The sequence below is a fragment of the Chiloscyllium punctatum genome, chromosome 49 (assembly GCF_047496795.1).
Source record: "Chiloscyllium punctatum isolate Juve2018m chromosome 49, sChiPun1.3, whole genome shotgun sequence".
In the NCBI taxonomy this organism is placed as follows: Eukaryota; Metazoa; Chordata; class Chondrichthyes; order Orectolobiformes; family Hemiscylliidae; genus Chiloscyllium; species Chiloscyllium punctatum.
Window position 1 is genome coordinate 26,671,611 of NC_092787.1, and position 27,045 is coordinate 26,698,655.

The 27,045-nt window shown below is 39.9% G+C and overlaps 1 protein-coding gene across 1 annotated transcript in view; it reads left to right on the top strand.

Annotated features, from left to right (window-relative positions):
- Window positions 1-25,067, top strand: part of gle1 (GLE1 RNA export mediator) — a 59,338-nt gene extending 34,271 nt beyond the window's left edge. Inside the window, exons 8-16 of the mRNA XM_072565982.1 lie at window positions 471-583; window positions 1,374-1,443; window positions 2,337-2,479; window positions 3,574-3,764; window positions 4,657-4,786; window positions 9,358-9,462; window positions 15,199-15,281; window positions 17,335-17,398; window positions 22,526-25,067. Of these exons, the coding sequence (XP_072422083.1) occupies window positions 471-583; window positions 1,374-1,443; window positions 2,337-2,479; window positions 3,574-3,764; window positions 4,657-4,786; window positions 9,358-9,462; window positions 15,199-15,281; window positions 17,335-17,398; window positions 22,526-22,594 (968 nt within the window). The 3' untranslated portion in view covers window positions 22,595-25,067. The remainder of the gene's footprint in view (window positions 1-470; window positions 584-1,373; window positions 1,444-2,336; window positions 2,480-3,573; window positions 3,765-4,656; window positions 4,787-9,357; window positions 9,463-15,198; window positions 15,282-17,334; window positions 17,399-22,525) is intronic.
- Window positions 25,068-27,045: the final 1,978 nt, after the last annotated feature.

A 27,045-nucleotide genomic window follows, 5' to 3' on the forward strand; every position in this document is an offset into this window, starting at 1 on the left:
TATCCGATTGTCATTTAACCAACTGTTTCCTGTCAGTGGGTAGATTCTTGTGGATATGTTACTAAGTTAATGATCCAGAGGCTAAATTTATGTTCAGTTTCAAATATCAGCATTGAGCAAAATCTCTCTTAGAAGTTGGGCTTAGGAGATGCGTGACACTGTTTTGAAGAACAGTAGGGGTGTTATCCCTAGTGTCCTAGCCAATATACACATTTGAACTAAAAACAGATTATCAAACCACATTGTGGTTTTGGGAGCTTGCTGTGCACATATTAGCTTCTGGGTTTCCTACATTGCAACTGTGCCTCCATTTCAAAAAATGATTCATTGCTTTGTAAAGTCCTTTGAGATGTCTAGTGGTTATGAAAAGTGCCTTGTAAATGCAAGCCTTTTTAAAATTTTAAACTGACTTTGAAATCTGCTGAACTTTGATAAGTTCAAGGTGAACATTTTTTGTAATTAAATGACAGGGCTGCAGATAAAAGCAGATGCAAGCAGTATGCAGTGGTATCAACATTTGCAGGATATTTGTGACCAATGTGCAGCATCCATTAACGATCTTAACAACAGTAAGGATTTCAAGGTAAAGTAAACCAAGTACTTCCATTTTGAATTGTAATGAGATTTTGATCACGATTTATTCTCTGGTAACATGGTTAGCACTGTCTAGATTGTATTAGAAGAGGAATATCATTCTCTGTATTTGAAATTTTCAGTTGATTCTGAGCAGTGTTTTGGGCAGAGTGTTCCAGATTTCCACTAGGTCTAATTTTGAAGCTTATTTCTTTGTTTTAGCCCCTACCCACCCACCCATCACCATCACCACCACCACCAAACCCCAAAGAGGTAATAGTGTCCTCTCTCTCTACTCTATCATCAATTCCTTTAATCATCATAAAGTCCATTCTAAATAACATATTCTCCTAATTTAACTGCTTTAGCTCTGGTATTGTTCAGGTAACTCTGGATGCCATAGATATTCTTGGCACATGGATTGTCGTATTAGAAAAAATGGTGGAACCAGAATTTATGCTTGCTTTTGAGGGGCAAATGGGTACCTTGTTAAATGGCAGTGTTTACCCCAATTCTTCAAAATTGGATGCTTTAACCTTCCAAGACGGATAGCGTGATGATGGTAATCAAAGGTTGGGGAGGGGTGTCCGGGGCATCTCATTCCACAGGATATCCTTCCTACCAACTAACTCCCCTGACTGTTATCGGCACCCTACAGCATAGAATACTGTAAAGCAGTTTGCTGGACTATTTAAAGACTTGCCATATAAGGGAAAGACAGGTTACAAACCCAAATCAATTTTTAAAAAATCCTTCTTTTTGATAATGAGAAAACTGCTTACATGTGCATTCGTTTCTAGGTGAAGAAGATTAAAATGGACCTTCAAAAAGCTGCTACCATTCCTGTTGGTCAGATCTCCTCCATAGCAGGTAAGTGAAGATCATCCCTGAGGTTGGTTTATTGACTTAATGGCATAATTTATGTATTTTGTATTCTTCCTCGTCTTCCTCACTGGTCACTTCCCTAAGGTCCTTCTGCTGTCTTCAACACATGCCCACTTTTTGGTTTCATTATTCCATTGCTGTCTTTTTTTTATATCTTTTTTTTTCTGCTCTTGCATCCCTTGTCTATTGCAGGAATCAACATCTTGCAAGAGTTCTGTAGTTCCAGAAGGGATAGTCACCTTCCTGCATTGTGCTCAGTTGGAAGTTTCTTTTGGGTGAACATTTGTGGTCTTTGTTCATCAAAGACTGAAAGGAGAAGGGAATAAAAAGATAATTGAGGCTGGTCTGTGCTACCTTCTGGAGTCTGCACGTGCACACCTAGTGGGGAGAGGGGTCTCTTTATATCAGAAACCTGACCTGCATTTTCCAGAAGTGGGAGTAGGGTTCTTACTCCAATCCATACGCTAGCTGCGATCCCTTCACTCAGTGCAGATTGGTGACTGAAATTCAGAGCTTCCTGGTCTATTGTGGTTCAGCAATTGTTTATGTAAATCTGAAATTGCAAGGTATTACCTGACATCTTCTGACCTATTTAATTACAAGATATACGTCAGTCTCAAACTGAGTGACCATCATCTTCTGTATTTACCTTGCAGAATGAGGACAGTCAAAAATATTGGTGGCCTCATTAGTAGTGTAAAACTAATGTAGTAATGCACTGTGAAGGTAAAAGTTGCATTTGTGTAGGTTTTAATATTTAAGAAGTATTTTAGCTCTTTGTGAAAATGCTGCACATAGTAAATCATCTTAAATTCTAGAATGTTAATGTCTGAAGTATGAAAGATAATTAAATAGTTTCTCCACATTTTTCTCTCCAGGGTCCCATCTGCGTGAAATCTTTGAAAAAATCAATAATCTGCTGTTGGGCAAGCAAATATCTTCAGGTGGGAAGATGGTGGCAATTTCTCAACACCCACAAGGGAAAGATTTTGTCTGTTACAAACTAGCAGAAAAATTTGTGGTGAGTGTGCAAAGTATTTTTGAGGTGCATTCAATGTTGTGATACAGAAAATATGGAAGTCATTTTGAACATAGGAAGCTCCCAGAAACAGTAATGGGGTAAAATGACCAGATTTTCTTTTTTAAAGTTTTGGAATAAATATTGGCCAGAACACCAGGGGCAACACACCTGCTCCCCTCAAAATAGTGCAGTAAGTTTTTTTCCATCTAACTAAGAAGTCAGGTTCTGCCTCAATTTAATGTCTCATTTGAAAGGCCGCATCTCCGGCAGTGCAGCTTTCTCTTAGCATTGCAGGGGATGTCCTTTTGATCATTTGCTCAAGCTTCTGAAGTAACACTTTGAATTCACAATCTTTGAGCAAACTAATGTTCCTTGCTTTTTAGGGTTCATCTTAATTTACTGTCTGCTGGTAATGGGCAGATAATTTATTTGTAGACTTCGTGATCTGAATTACTCAGTAGGATTTGAACAAACACTCTGCATGAACGAACACCCAATTCCACGAATCCCAATTTAGTTGTTTTGTGGGATCATGCTTTGTGCAACATGGCAAATTTGGCTATGTGATAACAATAGCTCATTCATTGTATCTGAAACAATTTGAGACATGTGATGTATCTTTATTGTACCTAGTCACTGTATGTGACACATTATAACACCATTGGTTTCATAGTATCCTAGTATGATGCAGCATAGAAGGTGGCCATTCAACCCATCATGTCTGTGTCAGTTCTGTGATAGTACTACCCAATCCATCCCACTCCTCTGCTCTTCCTATCTCCCTATCAATTATTTTCCTTCAAGTATGTATCTACTTCTCTTTTGCAAGTTACTAGCGAATCTGCTTACGCTCCACTTTCAGGCATTCCATTCCAAACTGCAAAAGGTTTGGTCCCATTCGTTACCTTTCATTAAGTATATTGAGGTTTACTTTGTAACTTGGACCATCTGAAGATTATAGAAATTGGGTCCAGCTTTTATGCTATATTTAAAAGGTTCAAGGCAGGTATAAAATGTCCTCCGCTTCAAATGGAAAGGAAGGTAAACCATTGGTTTAGATTTTTAACCTTGCTTTTCTTCATTATTGTCCACAGAAACAAGGGGAGGAGGAAGTGGCGTCTCACCATGAAGCTGCGTTTCCAATAGCAGTGGTTGCTTCAGGCATCTGGGAGTCTCACCCAAAGGTTGGCGATCTTTTCTTGGCCCACTTGCACCGAAAGTGCCCCTATGCAGTACCATTTTTCCCTTCATGGAAAGACGGGCAACAAAAGGAAGAATACCAAAGGTAGAATTCCCTGAACAATATTACGCCCTCAAAACTGCCAACATAATTGATCTGATGTCTGCTTCTATCTACCAGCTGTCTATTGTTAAAGCCAATCTGGTATTTCAAATCTGCTAATTAGAAGATGTTTCTAAAACTGCCGGTTTTCTGCTTTGACTCTCTATTTGGAGTTGCTCTACTTCAGAGAAGGAAATATTGTTTTTTTAAAAACTTGATTTCCCTTTGCAACTCCTGTTGACAATTCACAGGTTGCAAGTGGTCATGACCGTGAGGAGGTTCAGGCACTGATTGGCTGCGATTTTGTTCACCCTGTTTGTTCTGAGAATGGATAGCTTCTGACTATAGTATATGTGACATTTGTTTCACATTTCATATCTACTTATAGCATCTTTCCAATTTCTTTGTATTTTGATTTTTTAATTTGCTTTCTTCTGGTCTTTCGTCGTAAAATGAAAAGATTAATAAAGAAGGGCATTTCTTGGGCTCAGCTTTCTTGAAAAGTACCACGATTCCCCCGTTTGTTCCAGAATTACTTTTAGAATTTCAGATAAATGGCAGAACAGGATTAATGGGCTAAATGGTCCTACGTCAGTGCTAGTTAGAAGCTTAACCCTACTTTCATGGTCTAACCAAAAGTCAATTTATTTCACTTTATCTTGTCCATACCATTTGGTGTATTGTATTTCTCTCCAAAATTATTTTTTCCATATTTGTCATATAGATAGTATGTTTTGCTTAATCCCTCATTCCACTGGGAGCATGGATTTGATGTGGCAAAAATTGACCTTGTGCTACAGTTTTATATGCATGATGCTGTAGCGAGAGAAGACATGGAAAATTTGGATATTCACACTTGGTGTGCCATTCAAGTCTAATCCTTTTTCTCCCATAGGTTACTGGGGTACCGAGTGCTGGACAATAGCGTTGAGCAGCAGGACAACTTCTTGAAGCGGATGTCTGGCATGATCCGTCTGTATGCAGCAATCATACTGTTAAGGTGGCCATATGGATCAAAGCAAGCAGTATGTGCAATAACCAAATACTACATTTCACTTTCTCAAGCACGTCTTAGTGTTGTCCAAATCTGAGTCAACCTGACAAGCATTGTGTTAAATGTGATATAGGGTTTTTTTCTGTGAGAACTTGGGCCTGTGTTAGTTGGTGTTTAAAGAATGATAAGTGGTCTTTTTGAAACATAAAAAAATCCTGAGGGGGCTTCATAGGTTAGATGCTGAAAGGATATTTTCCTGGTATGGAATCTAGATCCGAGGACCTCTGCTTAGAAATAAGGATTTAATACTGAAGTAAGGAAATATTATCTCTCAGGGCTATTAGACTTTGAAATTCTCTTCTCGAGTGAGCAATGGAGGCTGGGTCATTAAATATTTTCAAGGCTGAGTTGGACAGATAATTTGATTGAAAAAGGAGCTGAGATTTATGGAGGGAAGGACAGTGGAGTTAAGGCCACAATTAGCTGTTGTCTTATTGATGTTTCCATCACAAGTTCAAGAGGCTAAAAGGCCATCTTTGACCTCGCGTTGTTCTTCTCAGTCTACCAACATTTCCTTCTATTATTTTTTCTCTCCTGTTTGTCCATCCCCCTAAAATACAGCTATGTCATTTATCTCAGCTATTGTATAGCTGGGGCGGTACAGTGGCTCAATGGTTAGCACTGCTGCCTCACAGCAGCAGAACCCAAGTTCGATTCCAGCCTGAAGCGATGGTCTGTGTGGAGTTTGCACAGTCTCCCTGTGTCTGCATGTGTTTCCTCCAGGTGCTCTGGTTTCCTCTCAATCCAAAGATGTGCAGTTTAGGTGAATTGGCCATGCTAAATTGTCCCATAGTGTTTAGGGATGTGTAGGTTAGGTGCATTAGTCAGGGGTAAATATAGGGAAATGGGTCTGGGTGGGTAACTCTTCAGAGGGTCAGCATAGACTAGTTGGGTCGAAAGTCCTGTCTCCACACTGTAGGGATTCTATGATTCTTTGCACAGAAGAACCTTGATTATCTAAGGGGCATGAGCGGGGAGTATTTCATTTGGTTAATCAAATTCCAAATAATTGAATGCTGGATAACACAGTTTAGCTGAACATCGAGATCTTTCCAGATAATCCAATATTCGGATAATTGAATGTTGGATAGTCGAGGTTCCTCTGTATGTGGTAACGAAATTTACATTCTCACCACTCTAGGTAAAGTGTTGCTGTTGAACTCCCTTATTGGGTTTTTGTTTTTATGGCCCTTAGTTCTGGTTTATCTAGTGAGTGGAAACATCTTTATGTCTATTCTGTTGAACCCTTTCAGAACCTTAAAGGTCTTATCCTTTCATAGGATGTGAGCATTTCTGACAGGACCAGGTTAAGTCACTCTTTTGGTCTTTTTCTGATAGATAGATAGATATTTCTCAGTTGTGATATTGTTTTACTGCCTATAAACTGTTTGCAAATGTGTTATTTTGTTTGATTATCTGATCTTTCTTTGGGTACTTAGACTATTGAATCCTGGTGAATGTTACAGTGATTGTTTGTTTCCATACACACAACAGCCCGAATTGTGGATAAAATATCGAATTTAATTACTCTGTATTGAGATCTATGATATTAGTGCTTTATTGTATTTTGGAAATATGTTGTTGCTTTCTGAGGGATTGACCTATCCTTTCAAACCTGCCACAGAATATATTTGCTTCCCAATTTCAGTGAGTCTTCTCAATGCCTCCTTGCCTTTATATTCTTTTTAACAACTGTAAAATTTCATTAAATGATACTTCTGTTGATAAATTGTAGGGTGAACAGCACAAAGCAGGTCATTTTACCAAATGTTTTTACTGGTATTTTTCCTCTTTGTGCATCTCAACCCACCTCTTCAACTCTATCAGCATATCTATCTATTCTTTTCTCCTATTTAACTCCTTTCCACCTTAAAGTTTTTTGCTGTTTGTCTCAAGCACTGCTACAAGTGGAGACCACAACCCTTCAATTCTGCACTACCATTCAGTGACACCATGGCTGATCTGATGATCTTCAGTTCCACTTTCCTATCTTTTCCTCATACCTGTTGACTCCCTTGCTGATCATAATACAAAATATACATAACAACCAGCCTAGTTATTTCTCTGTGATAAATAATTCCCCAGATTCACTACAATCTGAGAGAAAAAAAGTTCCTCCTCATCTCTGACTTAAATGAGTGACTACTTACTCTAAGACTGTGCCGTCTGGTCCAAGGCTCTCCCATGTGTGGAATCAACCTCTCAGAGCCCAACCTGTCAAGCTTCCTAAGAATCTTACTCTATTCAATAACCTATGTCCTTCTGCTGACTCTGTGGCGTCCTCATTATTTTCTTAGAATCTGTTTTTGTGTCATTTGTAAACTTGGCAATAATACGTTGACTTTCCCCATTCAAATTATTAATATATTTTAATTTTGGCCCAGCACTGATCCCTGTGGCACTCCACTAGTTGCAAGTTGCCATCTTAAAAATGCCCTCCAGTGTATACCAACACACTGTCTTCTATTAGCTAGCCAGTCCTGTAATCATGCTAATCTTTCCCCCCCAGCACCATGGCTTCTTATTAGTAATCATGTGTGCAGTACCTTTATTGAATGTCTTATAGATTCCCAACTGGTTCCAGTGATTCCCCTGTTTGTTACCTTCTCAAAGACTTGTAGTAAATTTGTCAGGCATGATTTCCCTTTCATGAAGTTGTGCTGACTCTGCTTGATTATGTGTTTCTCAATGTCCTGGTATTGCATCCTTTAAAATAGACTGTAACATTTTACCAATAACAGATAATAAGTTGTTAGCTGTTTGGTTTGTCTCCCTTCCCATTTTGAATAAGGGTGTTACATTGATAGTTTTTCAATCATCTGGGACTTTTCCAGAAATTAATCATGTTGGGAAGATTGCTACCAGTGTAACCACTATCTCTGTAGCTCTTCCTTCAGTATCCTCAGATGCAAACCATTTGGTCCAGGAAATTGTTGGTCATTGGCTCCATTAGTTTTCCTACTACTTTTACTGTGATTGTTATTATATGTATTTCCTATCCACCTTTCGCCCATGAGTTAGTATTTTTGGAATGCTTTAATGTCCTTTGCTGTGAAGATTGATGCAAATTACTTATTCAACCCATCAGGATTATTCCTGACTCCCCATCAATATTTCCCCAGTCTCATTCTCTAAGTGGCCTATGTTAACTTTGACATCTCTTTCCTTTTTACATCTTTAAAGAAGCTTTTAGTATTTATTTTTATATAGCTTGTTAATTTGTCCTTATGATTAATTTTCTCCCTCTTTTGGTCATCTTTTGTCTTTAAAACTTTCCAATCTTCTGGTTTAACACTGAAATTGCCACATTGTATGTCATCTTTTCTTCCAGTTTGATGCCATCCTTAACTTTTTTGATGTACTTTGGTTGGCATGATCCTTCCTTCTCATTGGGATATGTCTTTGTTGTAAACCATGAACTATTTTCTTAAATGTCTGCCACTGTTCATCTTTGCTGCTGGACTCCATTTCTAGTTCATATCAGCCAACTCTGCCCTATTCCTTTCTAATTACCCTTATTTAAGTGAAGCGCATTCTTTCTGATCCACGTTTCTCCCCCTCAAACTGAATGCTAAGTTTTCCCATGTTTTGGTCACTGTTTTCTAGGGGAACATTTACTCTGAGATCATTTATGAAACCATGCTTCATTGCATATACAATAGCCTGACCTTTGGTTGGATTTGCAATGTATTTTTTGAGGGAGCTATCCCAAATATACTGTATAAATTGTTTCCTGTGGCTACATGTATCAATCTGACTTTCTAAATGAAGGTAAAAACAATGACTGCAGATGCTGGAAACCAGATTCTGAATTAGTGGTGCTGGAAGTGCACAGCAGTTCAGGCAGCATTCGAGGAGTAGTAAAATCGACGTTTCGGGCAAAAGCCCTTCATCAGGAATAAAGGAATGAAGATTGAAGTCTCTCATGATTAATGTACTACCTTTTTTTTGCATCCCTCATCATCTCTTGATTTATTCTCTGACCTATCATACTATTGGGGGCTGGGTGCCTATTCCTGCCTGTTTGGTCTCCCCACTTGTTAAGATAATTTTTTTTCTATTGTACATATTCCAACCCATTATTAACAAAACCATCCCACCACCTTTTCATTTCTGCTTGTCCTTTCAAAACCTCACATAACCAGCTTTGATCTCCTTTGTAATAATGTAATGGCTACAAGACCATACCCAATAACCTTGGTGTGCGCTGTTAATTTATTTATTCTCTTCTCATTACTGCTTGCATTTAAGTCAAGGGACATTAATTATTTCTTTTTGCCAACATTTCTCTGTATTTTGATTCTATTTGTTGCTTTTTCATGTTCATGCACTCTGTCCCTTTGTGTCCCAGTAACGCCACCATGTCCCTTTGCTTTGTAAACCTATATGTTCCCTATTCATAAACACCCCTGAATAATTAGTTTACAGTTCAACCTTCTCATTTCAAAGATCTGCAGCCTAGACAGTACAGTTGTTTGAGTCTTCCAAATGATTGAAGTTGGCATGTGATCACTATTTAATCATTGTTTCTTCTTTGCTTAGGAGCATCCACATGGGCTGAATCATGCTTGGCACTGGCTGGCTCAGATGTTGAACATGGAGCCACTGGCTGATATTACTGCAACACTGCTGTATGACTTCTTAGAGGTATAATGCTTTTTACGATGCTATCCCATTCTCTGATACCCTCTCTTTGACACTTTACTCTGTATCTAGTATCTTCAAATATCTCCATAACCTCTAGCAAGTTAATATTTTTTAAAAAAACCTTTGCGATGTTTTTGTCACTGGCAAGGCTGGTATTTTTGCCCATCCATAATTACTGCAATTGAGTTGCTTACTAGCCCATTTCAGAGATTAGTTAAGAGTTAACCATCTTATAGATGAGAAAAGCAGGTTTATTTCCCTAAAGAACATTAATGAACCAGATGAAGTTTTCATGTCAATGAGTGATTGTTTCATAGTCATTCTTACTGAAACTAAATTCCACCAGTTGTGGTGAATTTTTAAATTATGTCTCTGGAGCATTAGCCTGAATATCTGGTGTAGTGATGTGAGTGCCACGCCAGTTTTTAAAAATTCATTCATGGGGCCCGGTCACTGGCTGGCCAACATTTATTGTCCATTCCTTGTGGCCCATGAGAAGGTAATGGTGAGCTGCCATTTTGATGTTGCAGTCTGTAGCTGTGGGTTGACACACAATGCCCTTAGGAAGCGAATTCCAGTGTTTTGACCCAGTGACAGCGAAGAAACAATGACATACTTCCAAGTCAAGTTGGTGATTAACTTGAAGATGAGCTTGAAGGTAGTGAGGTTCCCATGAATCTGTTGCTGCTGTCCTTCTAGATAGAAGTGGTTGTGCATTTGAAAGGTGCTGTCTAGGGATCTTTGCTGAATTTCTGCAGGACATAAGCAGGGATGGTGGTGCTTACGGAATCATACTGTAAAACATCATACCCAAATGTTCATCATAGAATCCCTACAGTGTGAAAACAGGCCATTTGGCCCAACAAGTCCACACCAACCCTCCAAAGAGTAATCCACCAGACCCATTTCCCCTAACCTAGTACTCTACACTTACCCCTGACTTATGCACCTAACCTTACATGACCCTGAACACAATGTCTCCGCTTTTCTGTTCTGAATTTACCCCCTCTAATTCTAAGGCTGTGTCCACGGGTCCTAGTCTCCTCACCTAACGGAAACAATTTCCTAGCATCCACCCTCTCCAAGCCATGTATTATCTTGTATGTCTCTATTAAGTCTCCCCTTAATCTTCTAAACTCCAATAAATACAATCCCAGGATCCTCAGCCGTTCCTCATATGTTAGACCTACCATTCCAGGGATCATTCGTGTGAATCTCCGCTGGACACGTTCCAGTGCCAGTATGTCCTTCCTGAGGTGTGGGGACCAAAACTGGACACAGTACTCCAAATGGGGCCTAACCAGAGCTTTATAAAGTCTCAGTAGCACAACGGTGCTTTTATATTCCAACCCTCTTGAGATAAGTGACAACATTGCATTCGCTTTCTTAATCACGGACTCAACCTGAATGTTGACCTTTAGAGAATCTTCGACTAGCACTCCCAGATCCCTTTGTACTTTGGCTTTACGAATTTTCTCACCGTTTAGAAAGTAGTCTGTGCTTTTATTCTTTTTGCCAAAGTGCAAGACCTCACATTTGTTCACGTTGAATTCTATCAGCCATTTTCTGGACCACTCTCCCAAACTGTCTAGATCCTTCTGCAGCCTCCCCACTTCCTCAGTACTACCTGCCTGTCCACCTAACTTTGTATCATCTGCAAACTTCGCTAGAATGCCCCCAGTCCCTTCATCCAGATCATTAATATATAATGCGAACAGCTGTGGCCCCAACACTGAACCCTGCGGGACACCGCGCGTCACCGGCTGCCATTCTGAAAAAGAACCTTTTATCCCAACTCTCTGCCTTCTGTCAAACAGCCAATCCTCAATCCATACCAGTAGCTCACCTCGAACACCATGGGCCCTCACCTTGCTCAGCAGCCTCCTGTGTGGCACCTTATCAAAGGCCTTTTGGAAGTCTAGATAGACCACATCCACTGGGTTTCCCTGGTCTAACCTACTTGTCACCTTTTCAAAGAATACCAACAGGTTTGTCAGGCATGACCTCCCCTTACTAAGTCCACGTGGACTTGTTCTAATCAGACTCTGCTCTTCTAAGAATTTAGAAACCTCATCCTTAATGATGGATTCTAGGATTTTACCAACAACCGAGGTAAGGCTAATTGGCCTATAATTTTCCATCTTTTGTCTTGATCCTTTCTTGAACAATGGGGTTACAATAGCAATCTTCCAATCATCCGGGACTTTCCCTGACTCCAGTGAGTCTTGAAAAATCTCAACCAATGCCTCCGCTATTTCCTCAGCCACCTCTCTCAGAACTCTAGGATGTATCCCATCAGGGCCAGGAGATTTATCAATTTTAAGACTTTTTAGCTTTTCTAGCACTATCTCTTTTGTAATGGCAACCATACTCAACACAGCCCCCTGACTCCCTTTAATTGTTGGGATATTACTCATGTCTTCTACTGTGAAAACTGACACAAAGTACTTGTTAAGTTCTCCTGCTTTTTCTTTATCTCTCATCACCAGGCTTCCAGCATCAGTTTGAAGTGGCCCAATGTCTACTTTTGCCTATCATTTGTTTCTATGGCATCTGAGGTGATAGGGGAGGTGCTAAATGACTTCTTTGCTTTGGTTTTCACTAAGGAAAGGGACCTTGTTGTGAACGAGAACTTTGAGGGGTGGGGAAACAGGCTTGAACAGATCGAGATTGAAGAAGTTGATGTGCAGGAAATTTTGGCAAACATTAAGATTGATATGTCTTCAGAGCAAGGCCAGATTTATCCTAGGTTGCTTCAGAAGCGAGAAAGGAGGTTGCTAAGTCACTTTGCTTTCTCACTCTCACTGGAGTCATAGCAGAGGATTGGAAGGAGGGAAATGTTGTTCCTCTTTTCAAGAAAGTTAATAGGGAAATCCCTGGCAATTACAGACCAGTCAGTTTTACGTCTGTAGTTGGCAAAGTTTTGGAAAGAATTATGAGGGATAGGATTTATGACTATTTGGAAAAGCATAATGTGATTAAAGGCAGTCAGCATGTCTTTGAGGGGCAGGTCATGCCTCACAAATCTGAGTTCTTTGAGGAGATAATCGAGACAGGTTGACAAAGCGGATGTGCTGTACATGGATTTCGACAAGGCATTTGATAAGGTTCCCCACAGTAGGCTCATTCATAAAGTCAAAAGGTGTGGGATACAGGGAGATTTGGCTATCTGGATTCAGAATTGGTTGGCTGACAGAAGGCAGAGAGTGGATGTAGATGGAAAGTATTCTGCATGGAGGTCAGTGGTGAGTGGCATCTCGCAGGGCTCTGTTCTTAGGCTTCTGCTCTTTGTAGTATTTATAAATGACTTGGATGAGGAGGTTGAGGGATGGGTTAGTGACACAAAGTTTGAGATGCCATTGATAGGACCAAGGGCTATTGCAGGCTGCAGCGCGATAGGATGCAGAGCTGGGCTGAGAAATGGCAGGTAGTGTTCAACCTGAATAAATGCGAAATGATGCATTTTGGAAGGTCGAACTTGAATGCTGAACATAGGATTAAAGACCAGAATCTGTGGAGGAACAGCGGGATTTTGTATTCAAGTGCATAGATCTCTCAAAGTTGCCACCCAACTGGATGGGGTTGTTAGGAAAGCATCTGGTGTTTTGGCTTTCATTAGCAAGGGGATCAAGTTTAAGAGCCGCAAGGTTCTGCTGCAGCTCTGCAAAACCCTGGTGAGACCACAATTGGGATATTGTGTCCAGTTCTAGTCGCCCTTCTATAGGAAAGATACAGAGGCTTTGGAGAGGGTGCAAAAGAGGTGTAGGACGCTGCCTAGACTGGAGGGCATGTCTTACAAGGAGAGGTTGTCTGAGCTCGGACTTTTCTCTCTGGAGAGAAGGAGGAAGAGAGGAGACTTCGTCGAGGTATAGAAGGTAATGAGAGGCATGGATAGAGTCAGTAGCCAGAGACCTTCCATTGGGCAAGATTGACTGCCACGAGGGGTCATAGTTTTAAGGTGTTAGGAGTAAGGTATGGAGGTGACGTCAGAGGTACATTCTTTACGCAGAGAGTTGTGAGCACATGGCATGCTTTGCCAGCAGTAGTGGTGGAAGCAGAGTCATTAGGGACTTTTAAGTGACTGCTGGACATGCACGTGGACACCAGTGAATTGAGGGGAACGTAGGTTAGGTTATTTTATACTAAATTAGAATTAATCCTCGGCACAATATCGTGGGCCGAAGGGCCTGTACTGTACTGTGCTGTTCTTTTCTATTTTTGTAAGGAGGACTTTTCATTGATAGTGTAGTTTCTGTTGTTGTCTTTTCCGGTGCTTAGGTCAATGCTACGTGGTCCATCTAGTTTCATTTCTTTGTTGAGACTTCATAGTGATTGATGCAACTGAGTTTCTTGCTACTCCACTTCAGAGGGCGGTTGAGATGCAACCATATTGCTGTAGGTCTGGAGTCACATGTAGGCCAGACCAGGTGAGGATGGCAGATTTTCTTCCCTGAAGGACATTCGTGAGGCAGATGGGTTTTTCTGACAATCTGCAATGGATTCATCATCATTAGTAGTTTCTTAACTCCAGATTTTTGTTTATTGCAATCAAATTTCACCATCTGCCATGGCAGGTTTTGAACCCCAGTCCCCTGAACATTGCTGAGTTTCTGCATTAATGCCATTGTGTAGCAATAATGCCAATAAGCTCTCTGCTTCTACATTGAGTCAGCATGACTTTCTGAAGGGAAAATCATGCCTGACTATTAGAATTCTTTGGAGAGGTACCAAGGAAGATCAGTAATGGTAACCAGTAGATGTAATATGAATGGATTTCTAGAAGGCATTTGATAAGGTCACAGACTTTAGACAAAATAAGATAAGAACCCATGGTGTTGGGGGTTGTGTTTTAGGGTGGATAAAGAATTGGCCAACAAATGAACAAAGTTGGGATAATGGTAGGCATTTCAGGATGGCAACTGGGAATGGTATAATTTTATGACCGCTAGACTATTAATCCAGAGACCAAGGGGTTGTTCTGCGGACCTGGGTTTGAATTCCCCATCACTGGTGGAATTTGAATTCGGGGTGGGGGGGGGGGGTAAAAATCTGAATTAAGGATGTAATGGTGACTATAAGACCACTGTCAAAAATATAGGACTAACCATCAATTGGTTTTTGGTTCTTGTTTAAATCTGACACCATAACTTCAAATCCCTTGTGCCTTTTTTTTGTCAGTTTATTTTACATAAAGCAAGGAAATTAAGCAAAATCTTTACTGGATTTTAAGGCCTTTTGAAAAGTGTAGGGGAGGTTTGCTGGAAGGATATTGGGGTGTGGAATGTCAGAGCAGAGATGGGTAAGAGGCTATTGAATACAGATATTCAAAATCATGAGGGCTTCTGATGGGGTAATTTGAGAGAAACTGCTTCTACTTGCAGCAGAATTAAATACTAGAGGACCTCAATTTCAGGTATTTTGCCAAATGAGCCAATGGTTGGGTGAGATATTTTTTCATTTATGCAGTGAGTCATTGTGATCTGGAATGCACTGTCTGAGAGCCTTGTGGAAGCAGTCGACAATGACTTTTAATAGGAAATGGGATATATACTTGAAAAAAAGCATAACTATGGGGTAAGACCAGAAAAGTGGGACAAGTTGGATGAGTGTCAAAGAACTGACAGAGTAATCATTAGTTGGATGATTTTATCTGAGCTATGTAAACTTGTGTAATTCTTTGAGAAACCATGTTTTGCTGAACACTTCACTGTCTGTCATTATTTCCTTCTCTAACAGGTCTGTGGCAATGCCTTGATGAAGAAGTACCAGAACCAGTTCTGGAAGATGATCGTCCTGATCAAGAACGACTACTTCCCCAGGTAACAAAATCTCAAGATCAAGGATTCACAGAATGGTTAAAGCACGGAAAAGGTCACTTGTCTGTCGCATCTTTGCCAATTTTTTGCAAGAACATCTTAGCTATTCTACTAGTTATTAGTGAGAATCCTCCTTACCTAGACCCCTGTGATATTCAGAAGTCTTACCATGGGTTACACAAAGATACACTCAATGTCTTATGTGGCCATGTTTACAGTTTATCGCACTTTCCCTTTAATTTGCAGATAATTTGAGATACTATTAAAAAAGACACTTGCATTTCTATCACCTCTTTCACAATCTCAAGCTGACTGAAATTGGTTTAAAGAGCAGAGGTGTTATACCTGGTGTCCTGGCTAATATTCATCCCTCAAACAGCGTAATTAGAAAAGAGATTATTTGGTCATTATCATTTTGCTGCTTGTGAGAGCTTGCCTTGTACAAAATGGCTAGTATGTTTCCAATATTACACCAGTGACATACACTTCAAACTTGCTTTGATGCCTATGGAGCACTACAATGTTGTGAAGCCATGGACAGTATCACAAGCATGTAAGTCTCCTTCCTTTCGTGAGCTTAGCAGATTCTTAAACTGTGTAGTACTTTGCTATTCTATTGGCCTGTTCTAAATGAGACACACAAGATAATCAGACAGTTAGATCGGGTTGACAGTGAGAGCCTTTTCCCTTGGATGGTGATGGCTTGCACGGGGGGACATAGCTTTAAATTAAGGGGTGATAGGTATAGGACAGATGTTAGCGGTAGTTTCTTTACTCAGCGTACTGGTGACATGGATCACCCTGCCTGCAACAGTAGTAGACTTGGAGAAAGTGAGGAATCTGGAGATCAGAGCTTAAAAATGTGTTGCTGGAAAAGCGCAGCAGGTCAGGCAGCATCCAAGGAGTAGGAGAATCAACGTTTCAGGCATAAGCCCTTCATGAATGAGGAGGGTGTGCCAAGCAGGTTAAGATAAAAGGTAGGGAGGAGGGACTTGGGGGAGGGGCATTGGGAATGTGATAGGTGGAAGGAGGTTAAGGTGAGGGTGATAGGCCGGAGAGGGGGTGGGGGCAGAGAGGTTGGGAAGAAGATTGCAGGTCAAGAAGGCGGTGCTGAGTCTGAGAGCTGGGACTGAGAAAAGGTGGGGGGAGGGGAAATGAGGAAGCTGGAGAAATCCGCATTCATCCACTGTGGCTGGAGGGTTCCTAGGCGGAAGATGAGTCACACTTCCATTGCCAGACCATGGCAACACGACGCCTGGAGGACGCATGGCATTCCCAACGCCCCTCCCCCAAGTCCCTCCTCCCTACCTTTTATCTTAGCCTGCTTGGCACACCCTCCTCATTCCAAACAGTAGTAGACTTGTCAATTTTAAGGGCATTTAAATGGTTATTGGATAGGCATATGGATGAAAATGGAATAATGTAGGATAGATGGGCTTCAGATTGGTTCCACAGGTTGGCGCAACATTGAGGGCCGAAGGGTCTGTATTGTGCTGTGATGTTCTATGTTCTGAATCTTTGGTCTCATTCCTAAGAAAGGGTATACTGATTTGAACTGATTCCTGGGATTGGTGGGGGAATTGCCCTATTGAGTGAAGTTGTTTATATTTGCTGGTCTTTGAAAGGAAAGGAGAGGTGACCTAATTGTACCACACAAGTTTTTCAAGATTATCATACTGAGAACAAAGGACTATAGTGTCAGTGTATGTAATCAGCACTTCAGGACTAAGATGAAAAATTTCTTTACTCAGGGTTGTAAATCTTTGCCCCAGAGGTTATGGGTCGTCACTTATTAAGTATATTCAAGACAGAAGTTGATTTTGGGGGGTGGGGAGCGGATACTAAGGGGTGTGGGGATAGTTTGGAAAGGTGCATTTGAGGTCAAAAATTAGCTCCTACAAAGCAGCCAAAAAGATACTTTATTGATTTTCAGTAGTTCAAAAAGTCATATTTTTAATGCAATTTAGTTCTGTTTTATCACAGCTGTTCACAAAATGTGCTTTAATCCATGTATGTATAATTTCTTTATAAACTTCACCTATTTCATTTTCTGTAGAATTGAAGCAGTTACAGGCACCGGGCAGGTTGGAGCTGTGATCAGGCTGCGCCAGTTTCTGGAGGTAAAAGCTCTTGTTTTTTTTGTGTGAAATTAATTTCTCAAATCCCAAATCTGAGATTTCTGACAACATGAACGTAAGCCATAGGAGCAAAAATTAGGTCATTCAGCCCATAGAGTCTGCTTCACCATTCAATCATGACTGATAATTTTCTCAATCCTCATTCTCCCACTTTCTCCCCATAGCCCTTAATTTCCTTGATACTTAAGAACCTGTCTATCTCAGTCTTAAATATACTCACTAACCTGGCCTCCACAGCCTTCTGTGGTAATGGATTCCATAGATTCACTACTCTTCTGGCTGTAGAAGTTTAACCTTATCTCTGTTTTAAAAAGTCTTCCCTTTACTCTAAGGCTATTCTCTTGTGTCCTAGTCTCTCATACCAATGGAAACATCTTCCCAACATCTACACTGTCCAGGCCAGTCAGTATTCTGTATGTTACAATTAGATATAGAATATAGACCCCTTGGCATCATGGTAGCCCACAAACCCACCAACACACTAAAACAGCAGCTAATGAACTTGAAAGACCCTATACAGACAACAAGCAAAACTAATGTCATTTACAAAATACCATGCAAGAACTGTAACAAACACTACATTGGACAAACAGGCAGAAAACTAGCCACCAGGATACATGATCATCAACTAGCCACAAAATGACGTAACCCTCTCTCACTAGTATCCTTACATACAGATAAGGAGGGACAACACATCCATTCTAGGAAAGTTAAACAGAGACACGCACAAGAATTCCTAGAAGCATGGCATTCCAACCAGAACTCTATCAACAAACACATCGAGTTAGACCCCATCTACCAGTCCCCAAGAAAAAGAGCAGGAAATGACATCACCACAGGAAACGACATCACCAACCCAAAGAATCCCAATCATATGCATAGAAAGCAGGAATCATGTACACTGCTTTGCCTGAGGCCCACTGAAAATGTTACCTAGTAGGGTGACGAGACGTCTGGAAATGTATCTCCTAGCTCAGCGAGCAAACCTACATCCAGAACCTCAACCTGAGCTACAAATCTTCTCAAAACTCCCTAGGCATGATAGTGTCATTTAAAATGTATCTATACAGAGGGAGCAGAGGGATACAGATCCTTGGAAAATAGACGACAGATTTAGATAGAGGATCTGGATCAGTGCAGGCTTGGAGGGTCGAAGTGCCTGTTCCTGTGCTGTAATTTTCTTTGTTCTTTGTACATCATTGGAGTAGTATCAAACAGGATTTGAGTATGAAAGGGAGGCAGAGACAATTTAGTTGTAAAAGATTACATAGCATCTCTTCTGTCTCATGCTATGTTTCAGGAAACCACTTAATGAAGGACAACTTTGGAGTCAATTTTTACTCAGCTTAATGTTTATTTATAGAGTGAAACATTAAAAGTCTAGATCTGCTAACTCAACCACACTACAGTTTTGCTAGATGTATCTCTATACTCTTTGGAGCAACTGACAACATAAAATAATTTACATTTCGCAGCCTCTTAAAGGTGCACTGCATCAACAGGACAACTATTAAAGGAAATTTTTACTGAGATTAAAAGAACATTTTAGGGAAATTGATGCATTCCAGCTCCTGTAGTGCCAACCAATTGTGAAAGTCTCAAATGTGCCAGCGACACCTGGAGTTGATGTCAATATTTTCTGTTTTATGATACACCTCTGCAGTAGGTGGAGCCTGAACCTGGGCCTCCTGGCTCAGAGGTAGGTGCACAAGCACTATACCTCAAAAGCTTTATCTTTATGTTCAAGATATTTTCTAATCAACCTTCTCACATTTCTGGTGAAAGTGGGACTTGAATCCAGACCTCCTGGCTTACAAGGTCAAACAGTTATCTAAACAATGGTGACTTAAATAGCTTCAGATCCACGATTCTACACTAGATTTGCAAGTGGCGTAACATTGAGACAGGAATAATTTAATTATTTATTTGACAAGAGTGGGCTGATTTAATGCTTGGCTTGACCTGGATAAATAATCTACTCCTATTTCCATTTTATTGACTCTGATTTTTGTCCTCAGCACGAGCAATGTTTTCTCAGACTGCCATGTCATTCTGCTCAGTGCTCCTAATATCTCCTTGTGTGCCCTTGTGTCAAAATTTTGTTAGTGCTTCTGAAAAATGCCTGGAATGATTTATTACATTTCTTTTTACTACGCTGTATGATTGCACATTGTCATTGACTGACCTTTCATTTCATTGAAAATCATGCATAAAACATTTCCCATTGTCAGTTCCTAGATTCCTTGTCCTCGTCTCTATCCCCATCACACTTCTCAGTCTTGTATTGGGCCAGACCAGACCCCTCATAATATTTTAAGGAAGTCTAGACCCTAACTTTTTCTTTCTTTTATAGGTAAATGTGAAATGGGTGTTCCAGATGGGATGCAACTGGTCAAACTACTTGACGTTAAGCAAAACACAATTTAAACACTTTAGTTAAAATACAAACAAAAGGAAGAGGAAATTAGAATAGCATAGCTATTGGAAAACTTAACCCAATAATAGATACAGTACTCAATACTATTTAACTGTTCCAACATAGCAACACCCCATAAACGCACCCCTTGGCAAAAAGATAAATTCAGACACTGATTTTATTGCAGTTTCCCAATCCAGGAAGGAATAACATCGAGAGATTTCATAGAATGTCACAGTTAGGAATTGATTTACTGAAGATTACAACCTCCTCCGGGACCCAAACAGCTTCCACTGCTACAGCTGGGAGAACTGACCACTCCCCTTCCCATTGTTACAGCCATTTTAAAAAAAATAAAGGTCTCCTCTGACTGTTGGCTTGGCCAGTCTCCTGTAGCCACTTTGGCACATCTGCCTTTACAACCTCTCTTCAAAAAAAAACCCAGGACAAAATAACCTTTTTAAAGTGACAGCATCACCACAGTCTTGTATTTCTCCTCAGTCTGAACATCTTGAGAGTTGTAAAGCAAACATTTCTGGTCTTAATCTCTTTAGGATTGTGCAATAATACAGCACAGGAGGAAGTAATTCAGCCCATTATACCACTGTGGGCTCTCATCCCACTCTCAGTTCTTTCTTCCTCTTAGACCTGGAAGTACACTGACTTTCTAAATGGCAGGTTAGACCTTTGTGGAAGAGTTCTGGGCAGAACACACAGCTGAGAATTTCTTTGTTGCAAGTTGCTATAATGTGGAACTTGATAAATACTGGAGCAAAAATTTAAAAAATCCATTGAGAAAGAGCTAGACAGAGGAACTGACTAGTTACTGTTTCAAAAGTCAACAAAGGCACAATGGACTAAGTCACCACCTGCTGTGCTGAGTGATTCTAATTGTACCCCAAATGCTGCAGACTTTAATTTATTTTTTTTGCAACATTGCCATTCCCTTTACAGTATAATGTTCACTTTGTTTTTTGTTTAGGGTTATTATACTTGACTTAGAGCTTTTATTTTTAGAATTAAAGTGTTTTTAATGTAAATAATTTCTTTATGATGATACAACTTGCTGCATGTTGAATTTCTGATCATTAAAGATTGATTTGACTGGAGCTTTTATCACCCAAGATGAGAGAGCTGGGAGGGGCCGTAATAGAGTTGCTTATCATGAAAGGAGTTGCAGTGTAGGTGTAAAGAATGTGTTTCCACTTTTGGACAAACCCAAAACTAGGGCCATAAATAAAAGATAAAATTGCCATAGTCTTACCACACCATGGGGCTGCTCCCTCATTAGAGAGAATCAACTGGTGCTGGTTTCACCTGGGGGTGACCACACTTCAGGTAAAGGGAGAGGTTAAGAAGGAGACTATTTCATGATGACCTCAGCAGGTGCAAGGCATGAATCAATACTGTTGGCATTACTGTGCGTCGCAAGACGGCCGTCGAGCTAACTGAGCTAACCACTCCATGAGGGCCATAAAAATGATAGTTACTAATTCTTCTTGATTTAACTGTGCAAAGACTGGTCTAGTCGGGTCCACAGTGCCACAATTTCCATTACAGATAGGGCAAAGAGGCAGTCCCGAATCCCCTCCAGACTTGGGGATCAAATCATATGCTTTTGGCAGCAATCAGATCCAACCAATTGAGGCCCTTCTTGTAACTGCATTCTATGTCTGTAGCTAGGGGTAAAGATGGTAGAGGCTCTGATTTTGTTATATTGAAACATGCAATTAACTGTTGAATATGCTGGAAGGATTTGCAAGTTGATAGTCAACCTGTTTGGTACCTTTCTTGGTCATCAAGTCCTGGGTGGCACTTGAACCAGAGTTTCCCATAGGAAATTTGGGCGAAATATTTTTATATGAGCAGTGGTGAAAATTTGGAGCATGCTACTGCAAAGACTAATTGCATTTAAGCAGAAGTAGATAAACATGTGGGAGACAGAAATAGAAGTATATGCTAATAAGGTTAGAGGGGAAAGGGTGTGAGGAGGCTTTTGTGGAGCACTAAAATGGCCTGGAATCATAGAATCCTGACAGTGCAGAAAATCTGCAATGACCCTCTGAAAAGATCCCACCCAGATCTAGCCTGCAACTTTATCCCCATATCACCATGGCTAACCCATGTAGGCTGCAGATCCCTGGACACTATGGGCAATTTAGCATGGCAAATCCACCCTACACACGCAGATAAGGGGAGAATGTGCAAATTCCACACGGACAGTTGCCCCCCAAGGCCAGAATCAAACCTGGGTCACTGCTGCTGCGAAGCAGCAGTACTAACTGCAGAGCCACCATGCTGCATGCCTATTTGGGCCAAATGGCCCATGTTTATGCCATAAATCCCATTCACTAAACAGGAGACTGTCAGTTGTCTGTGTTCTCAAACTCCATATTACTATGCTTTATGATACTGTTCTTTTTATCTTTGCCTTATTAGCAGATTTTGTCCGGTTGCTTTTGTTAATAAGAGGCAGTTGGTTTTTGTTGCAATAAAATTTATTGGCGATTTATCCACAGTACTTGCCCATCTTCCTGGTCACCATCTGTGTTGACATGTTGCTTGCTAGCAGTCCTGGCTAAAGAACAATGAAAATTGGACTGTGGTGTAATTTTGTAACTGTTCAGATTAATTTTCAAAAAAAAGTGCATTCCTTGAAATTAATATCGATTTTTCTGATTATTCTATTTTAGAAATGCTTGAAGCAAAAAGACCTTCCTCTGCCAAAGGGTTATCTGCATCCTGCATTCTGGAGATCATGACCATTTAAAAGATACATTAAAATGCCAAGGAAATCAGAACTGTTCATTGAAGTCACTTTTAAAAATTTTATAGTTACATTAAACACAAGGTTTAATTTAAGTGGGTTCATCGGAACGTTTTCCATTTTATTTTTTTGGTTTTGCACTCTCTCCTTGGTGCTGATGATGTCTTCATGCAATGTAAAAAAAAGTTATGCAGTTCTCTCAACTATAAAAACTATAGGATGTCATGTTTCTGAACTAACCTGTGATGCTTTGGTTGTTGACTGTTTTTTGTTTATATTTATTATAACGCTATATTGAGCTAATCTTGTGGCTATCATGATGTGAAACAATTGATGTCCATCTTAATTATAAAATCATCAAGTATACTGTAATGAAAACTAAGGACAGTTGTTTTGTACAGTTCAGTGGATTGAAGGAAACCTTGTGTAGTGCTGCATGTTTAAATTTTATGAAGCGGTTATTACATCTTATCAGTGTCCTTCTATTGCACATTAATAATGTCACGAATGGACCAATGTGTGAACTGCAAAATACTTTGCTTTTGCTCGGCAAAGTGTCTGTTTCATTTTCATTTGAAAAGAGTTGTCTTTTTAAAATAGTATTTTCCTCCAATAGCCATGAAATATGAGTAGTTTGGTGGTGGGGAGGGAAAATGCCAGACAATATGTTCACGTTGTCCATGAATAGTATTTTTCTTGTACAGAGGAGAATCATGAGTATTTAATAATCCACTACCACTGCCCTACCTCCGTACCCGCTTTCAGTGAGTTCAATTCAACCCTGTTTGAATAGTGACTGAGGTGGGGAGTTTGTTAGGTAGATGATTGTTTATTAGTTTCTACCTCCACCCCCTCTTGCTATCTTTATCAGTAGGGTAAGAGCATATCCTTTGCTTGGAGCCACTACAAGCAAAGCTGAAAACTGGAATAAGATTACGAAGTTTTGTTTGGTCACTCCCTAGCCTTGACATGTTAGGCAGTAGTCTACATGTCACTGTGTGTTTTGACCTTGTATGCTAGTATTTTTGCTCAAATAGCCCTCCATTTTATTTCCTTTACCCAGCCGTATCACATATCCTCCTCTTCCTTTTTCCCTCATGTGCACTGAATACACTTAGAATCTCCTTTACTGGAAGTTGCTGCCAATACTGAACCTCTGGATTGCATTGTATTTACAACAAAGAAACAGGCCATTTGGCTCAACAAACTCTTGCTGGTGTTCATGCATCACACAGTTCTCCTGTCTCTCTGCATCAATACCTATCAACATAGCCTTCTGTTACTTTATCCCTTAAGTTTAACCAATTTTACCTTAAATGTATTTACACTATTCACCTCAACTATTACCTGTCATGCCACATTATGTCCACACTGACAAAAGTGACCATTTCAGTGACCATCTTGTATTTATAATCCGTAAATGGAAAAATATATTCCACACTTACCCTATCTAATCCCCAAGTTTAAAGAGCTCTGTCAGGTTACCTCTCAACCTTCACCCTAGTAGAGAAAATGTGATCAAATATTTTTTTATCCAAAATAAAATAAGAAATTTTAGATACCACTTTTTTATTTTTTTAGATTAAAATAGATTTACACAATTGAAGGTAAGTATGGACCATGAGACTGATGCATATGTAACTAGAAAATATGTATTTTTGTGATAAATTCTCAAATAAACAAAATAGAATTCTGTTTGTAAATAATTATTGAATAGGCTGTTGACCACTCAAAGGATGTGAATGGAAACTTTGAATAAGTTATTATGAGTATGGTGAAGTGTTATACTTTGGCTTTGTGGGGTAGGGTATGATACCCTGTTCAAAGAGAATTGTACTTATTCAGATATAGGCTGTTTTGATTAGAAAATTAGACCCTAAACTGCAACGGTAACTGGATTTACCTCTAAGGATTACTTCTTGACTAGGACTGGGAGTGGTGACCTAAAGCAGGCAGGAAACAGATCAGATTATCAGCTCAATATCACACGTGTAACCCATACAGACCACGCGAGAGATAGTGATGAGAAATAATAGAACAATTTATGAATACTTGGTTCGCAAGCATTCATAGCCTCACTTTAATGTTAAGAGCACCATTTGAGATCCTATTCAGTGTTACCATCTTTTTCTGTGAAGAACGTTTGTTTCTATTGAACTGATGTAAATTTCCCTAAATGTGGGGAGATTTTTTTTAAAGGCATATGTTAATATGTGCACGTCTTTATCAACTACTTCAATGCACCATGAATTGTTCTAAGGCAATCAATATTGGGTTTGGTCTTCTCGTGTATCAACCTTTCCCTACTAATACAGACCAAGGAGGTTCCTGAATTCAATCCCATAATTCAGCTGGGGTCAGCCATGACATAGTACAACTTCACCTCTGCTTTCCTGGGCTAGGCACAAAGGGGACCATTGTTAAAAAGTATGAGTCAGTGTGAAATAAATGACTAACTGCTCGTGGAAGTTTGTGACCTCCTTCGTTTGATTGTGTACAGAGTTCAGTATTTCAATTATCAAATTATATTAAATCACTACTTTTAACATATTAGGTTCTAAGATGTTGAAAATCTGTCACTGTAAGCAGAATAAAACACTGGCAATGTGACCTGCTGCTACATATATTGTACATATTCTATTTTGTTGCATCAGGGAATTGACTGGTTATGGTCCTAATGTAATTACTGTAAAAGATCTAGGACGAATCAGTGGTGATCTAAATGCTAGCACATTGTATTAAGAATTCGTAAGTTAATATTCCATTGCAGGATATTTTGATGCCAATTTCCCCAATTGTGCAATTGACAAGCAACAATGTGTAGCTGGACTCTTAAGTTTTAAGTTTCCAAGTTCAATTCCTCATCTTTTGCAGAGTTACTTGATCTGAGCCAGAGTGGCAACAGTCCTATTACTGACCCCTGCTACTCCTTCAAAGTATCATGTTAAAACAAAAAGGTTAGGATATTTCACAGAAATTACAGAAAGATTGTGACACAGAAAAAGACCAATTAGCCCATTGTGTCTGCTGCCACCAGCTGATAAATAGACCACTCAAGCTAATTGTATTTTTCAGCATTTGATCCGTAGGTTATCCAGGCACTTTTTACATGAGTCAAGAGTTTGTTTATTCTACCCTTTTGAGCAGTGAATATCAGACCTCCCACCACCATTTGAGTAAATAAGTTTTCTTCATCTCCTCTAATCTTGCTAACAAAACTTGAAATCTAAATCCCGAGTCACTGATCTCTCTGCCAAAGAAATTAGGCCCTTCCCATCCAGATTATCTAATTCAACACTCCCTTCATCCTCATCTGTTCCAAGGAGAACAGCCCCAGCCTATGCAACATTTCCTCATAGATAAATTTTACAGTTTTGGCAACATGCTCATAAAAATCCTCTCTCTTCTCTCGTTCAACTCATCCTTTCTATAATGAGGTGACCAGACACAGTACTCATGTTGTGGCACAATTCATGATTTGTACAGTTCAGTATGACCTCCCTATATGCGTTTTCTATACCTTGGCTAATGAAGGATCTTCCATACAAGATTATAAAACATAGGAGTAGAATTAGGCCATTTGGCCCACTGGGTCTGTTCCACAATTTGATCATAACTGATATGTTTCTCAACCCAATTCTCCTGCATCCTTCCTGTAACCTTCAATCTCCTTACTAATCAAGAACCTATCTATTTCTGTCCTAAATATACTTAATGACTTGGCCTCCACAGCCTACAGCTGCACTGAGTTCCACAAATTCTTCATCCCAAGAGAGTTGCAATGTTTTAAAGGGGTTGGGTAAATTTGTGAATAGGAAATGTTTGGAGGGATATGGGTCAAATGCAGGAGGTGGAACTAGTTTAGGAATTTGGTTGGCGTCTGGTTGAACCGAAGGGTCTGTTTCCATTTTGTGTGACTCTATGACTAAGTAAAGTTATAGAGATATACAGAATGGAAACGTACCGTTCAGTTCAACTCATCCATGCCGACCAGATTCCTAAATAAATCTTGTTCCATTTGCCAGCATTTGTCCCATGCCCTTTTAAACCCTTCCTATTCATATACGCGTCCAGATGCCTTTTAAATGTTGTCATTGTACCAGCCTCCACTGATTCTTCTGGCAGCTCATTCCATACATGCAACACCCTCCGTGTGAAAAAGTTGCCCTTCAGATCCCGTTTAAATCTTTCCCCTCTCATCTTAAATCGGTGCGTGCTAGTTTTGGACTCCCCACCTCAGGGAAAAGACCTTGTCTATGTACCTTATCCATGTATCTCATGATTTTATAAACTTCAATGAGATCATCTGTCAGCCTCTGATGCTCGAGGGAAAATAGCCCAAGCCTCTTCCATCTCTTCCTATTGCTCAAATGCTCCAACCCTGGCAACATCCTTGTAAATCTTATCTGAACCTTTTCAAGTTTCAAAACATTCTTCCTATAGCAG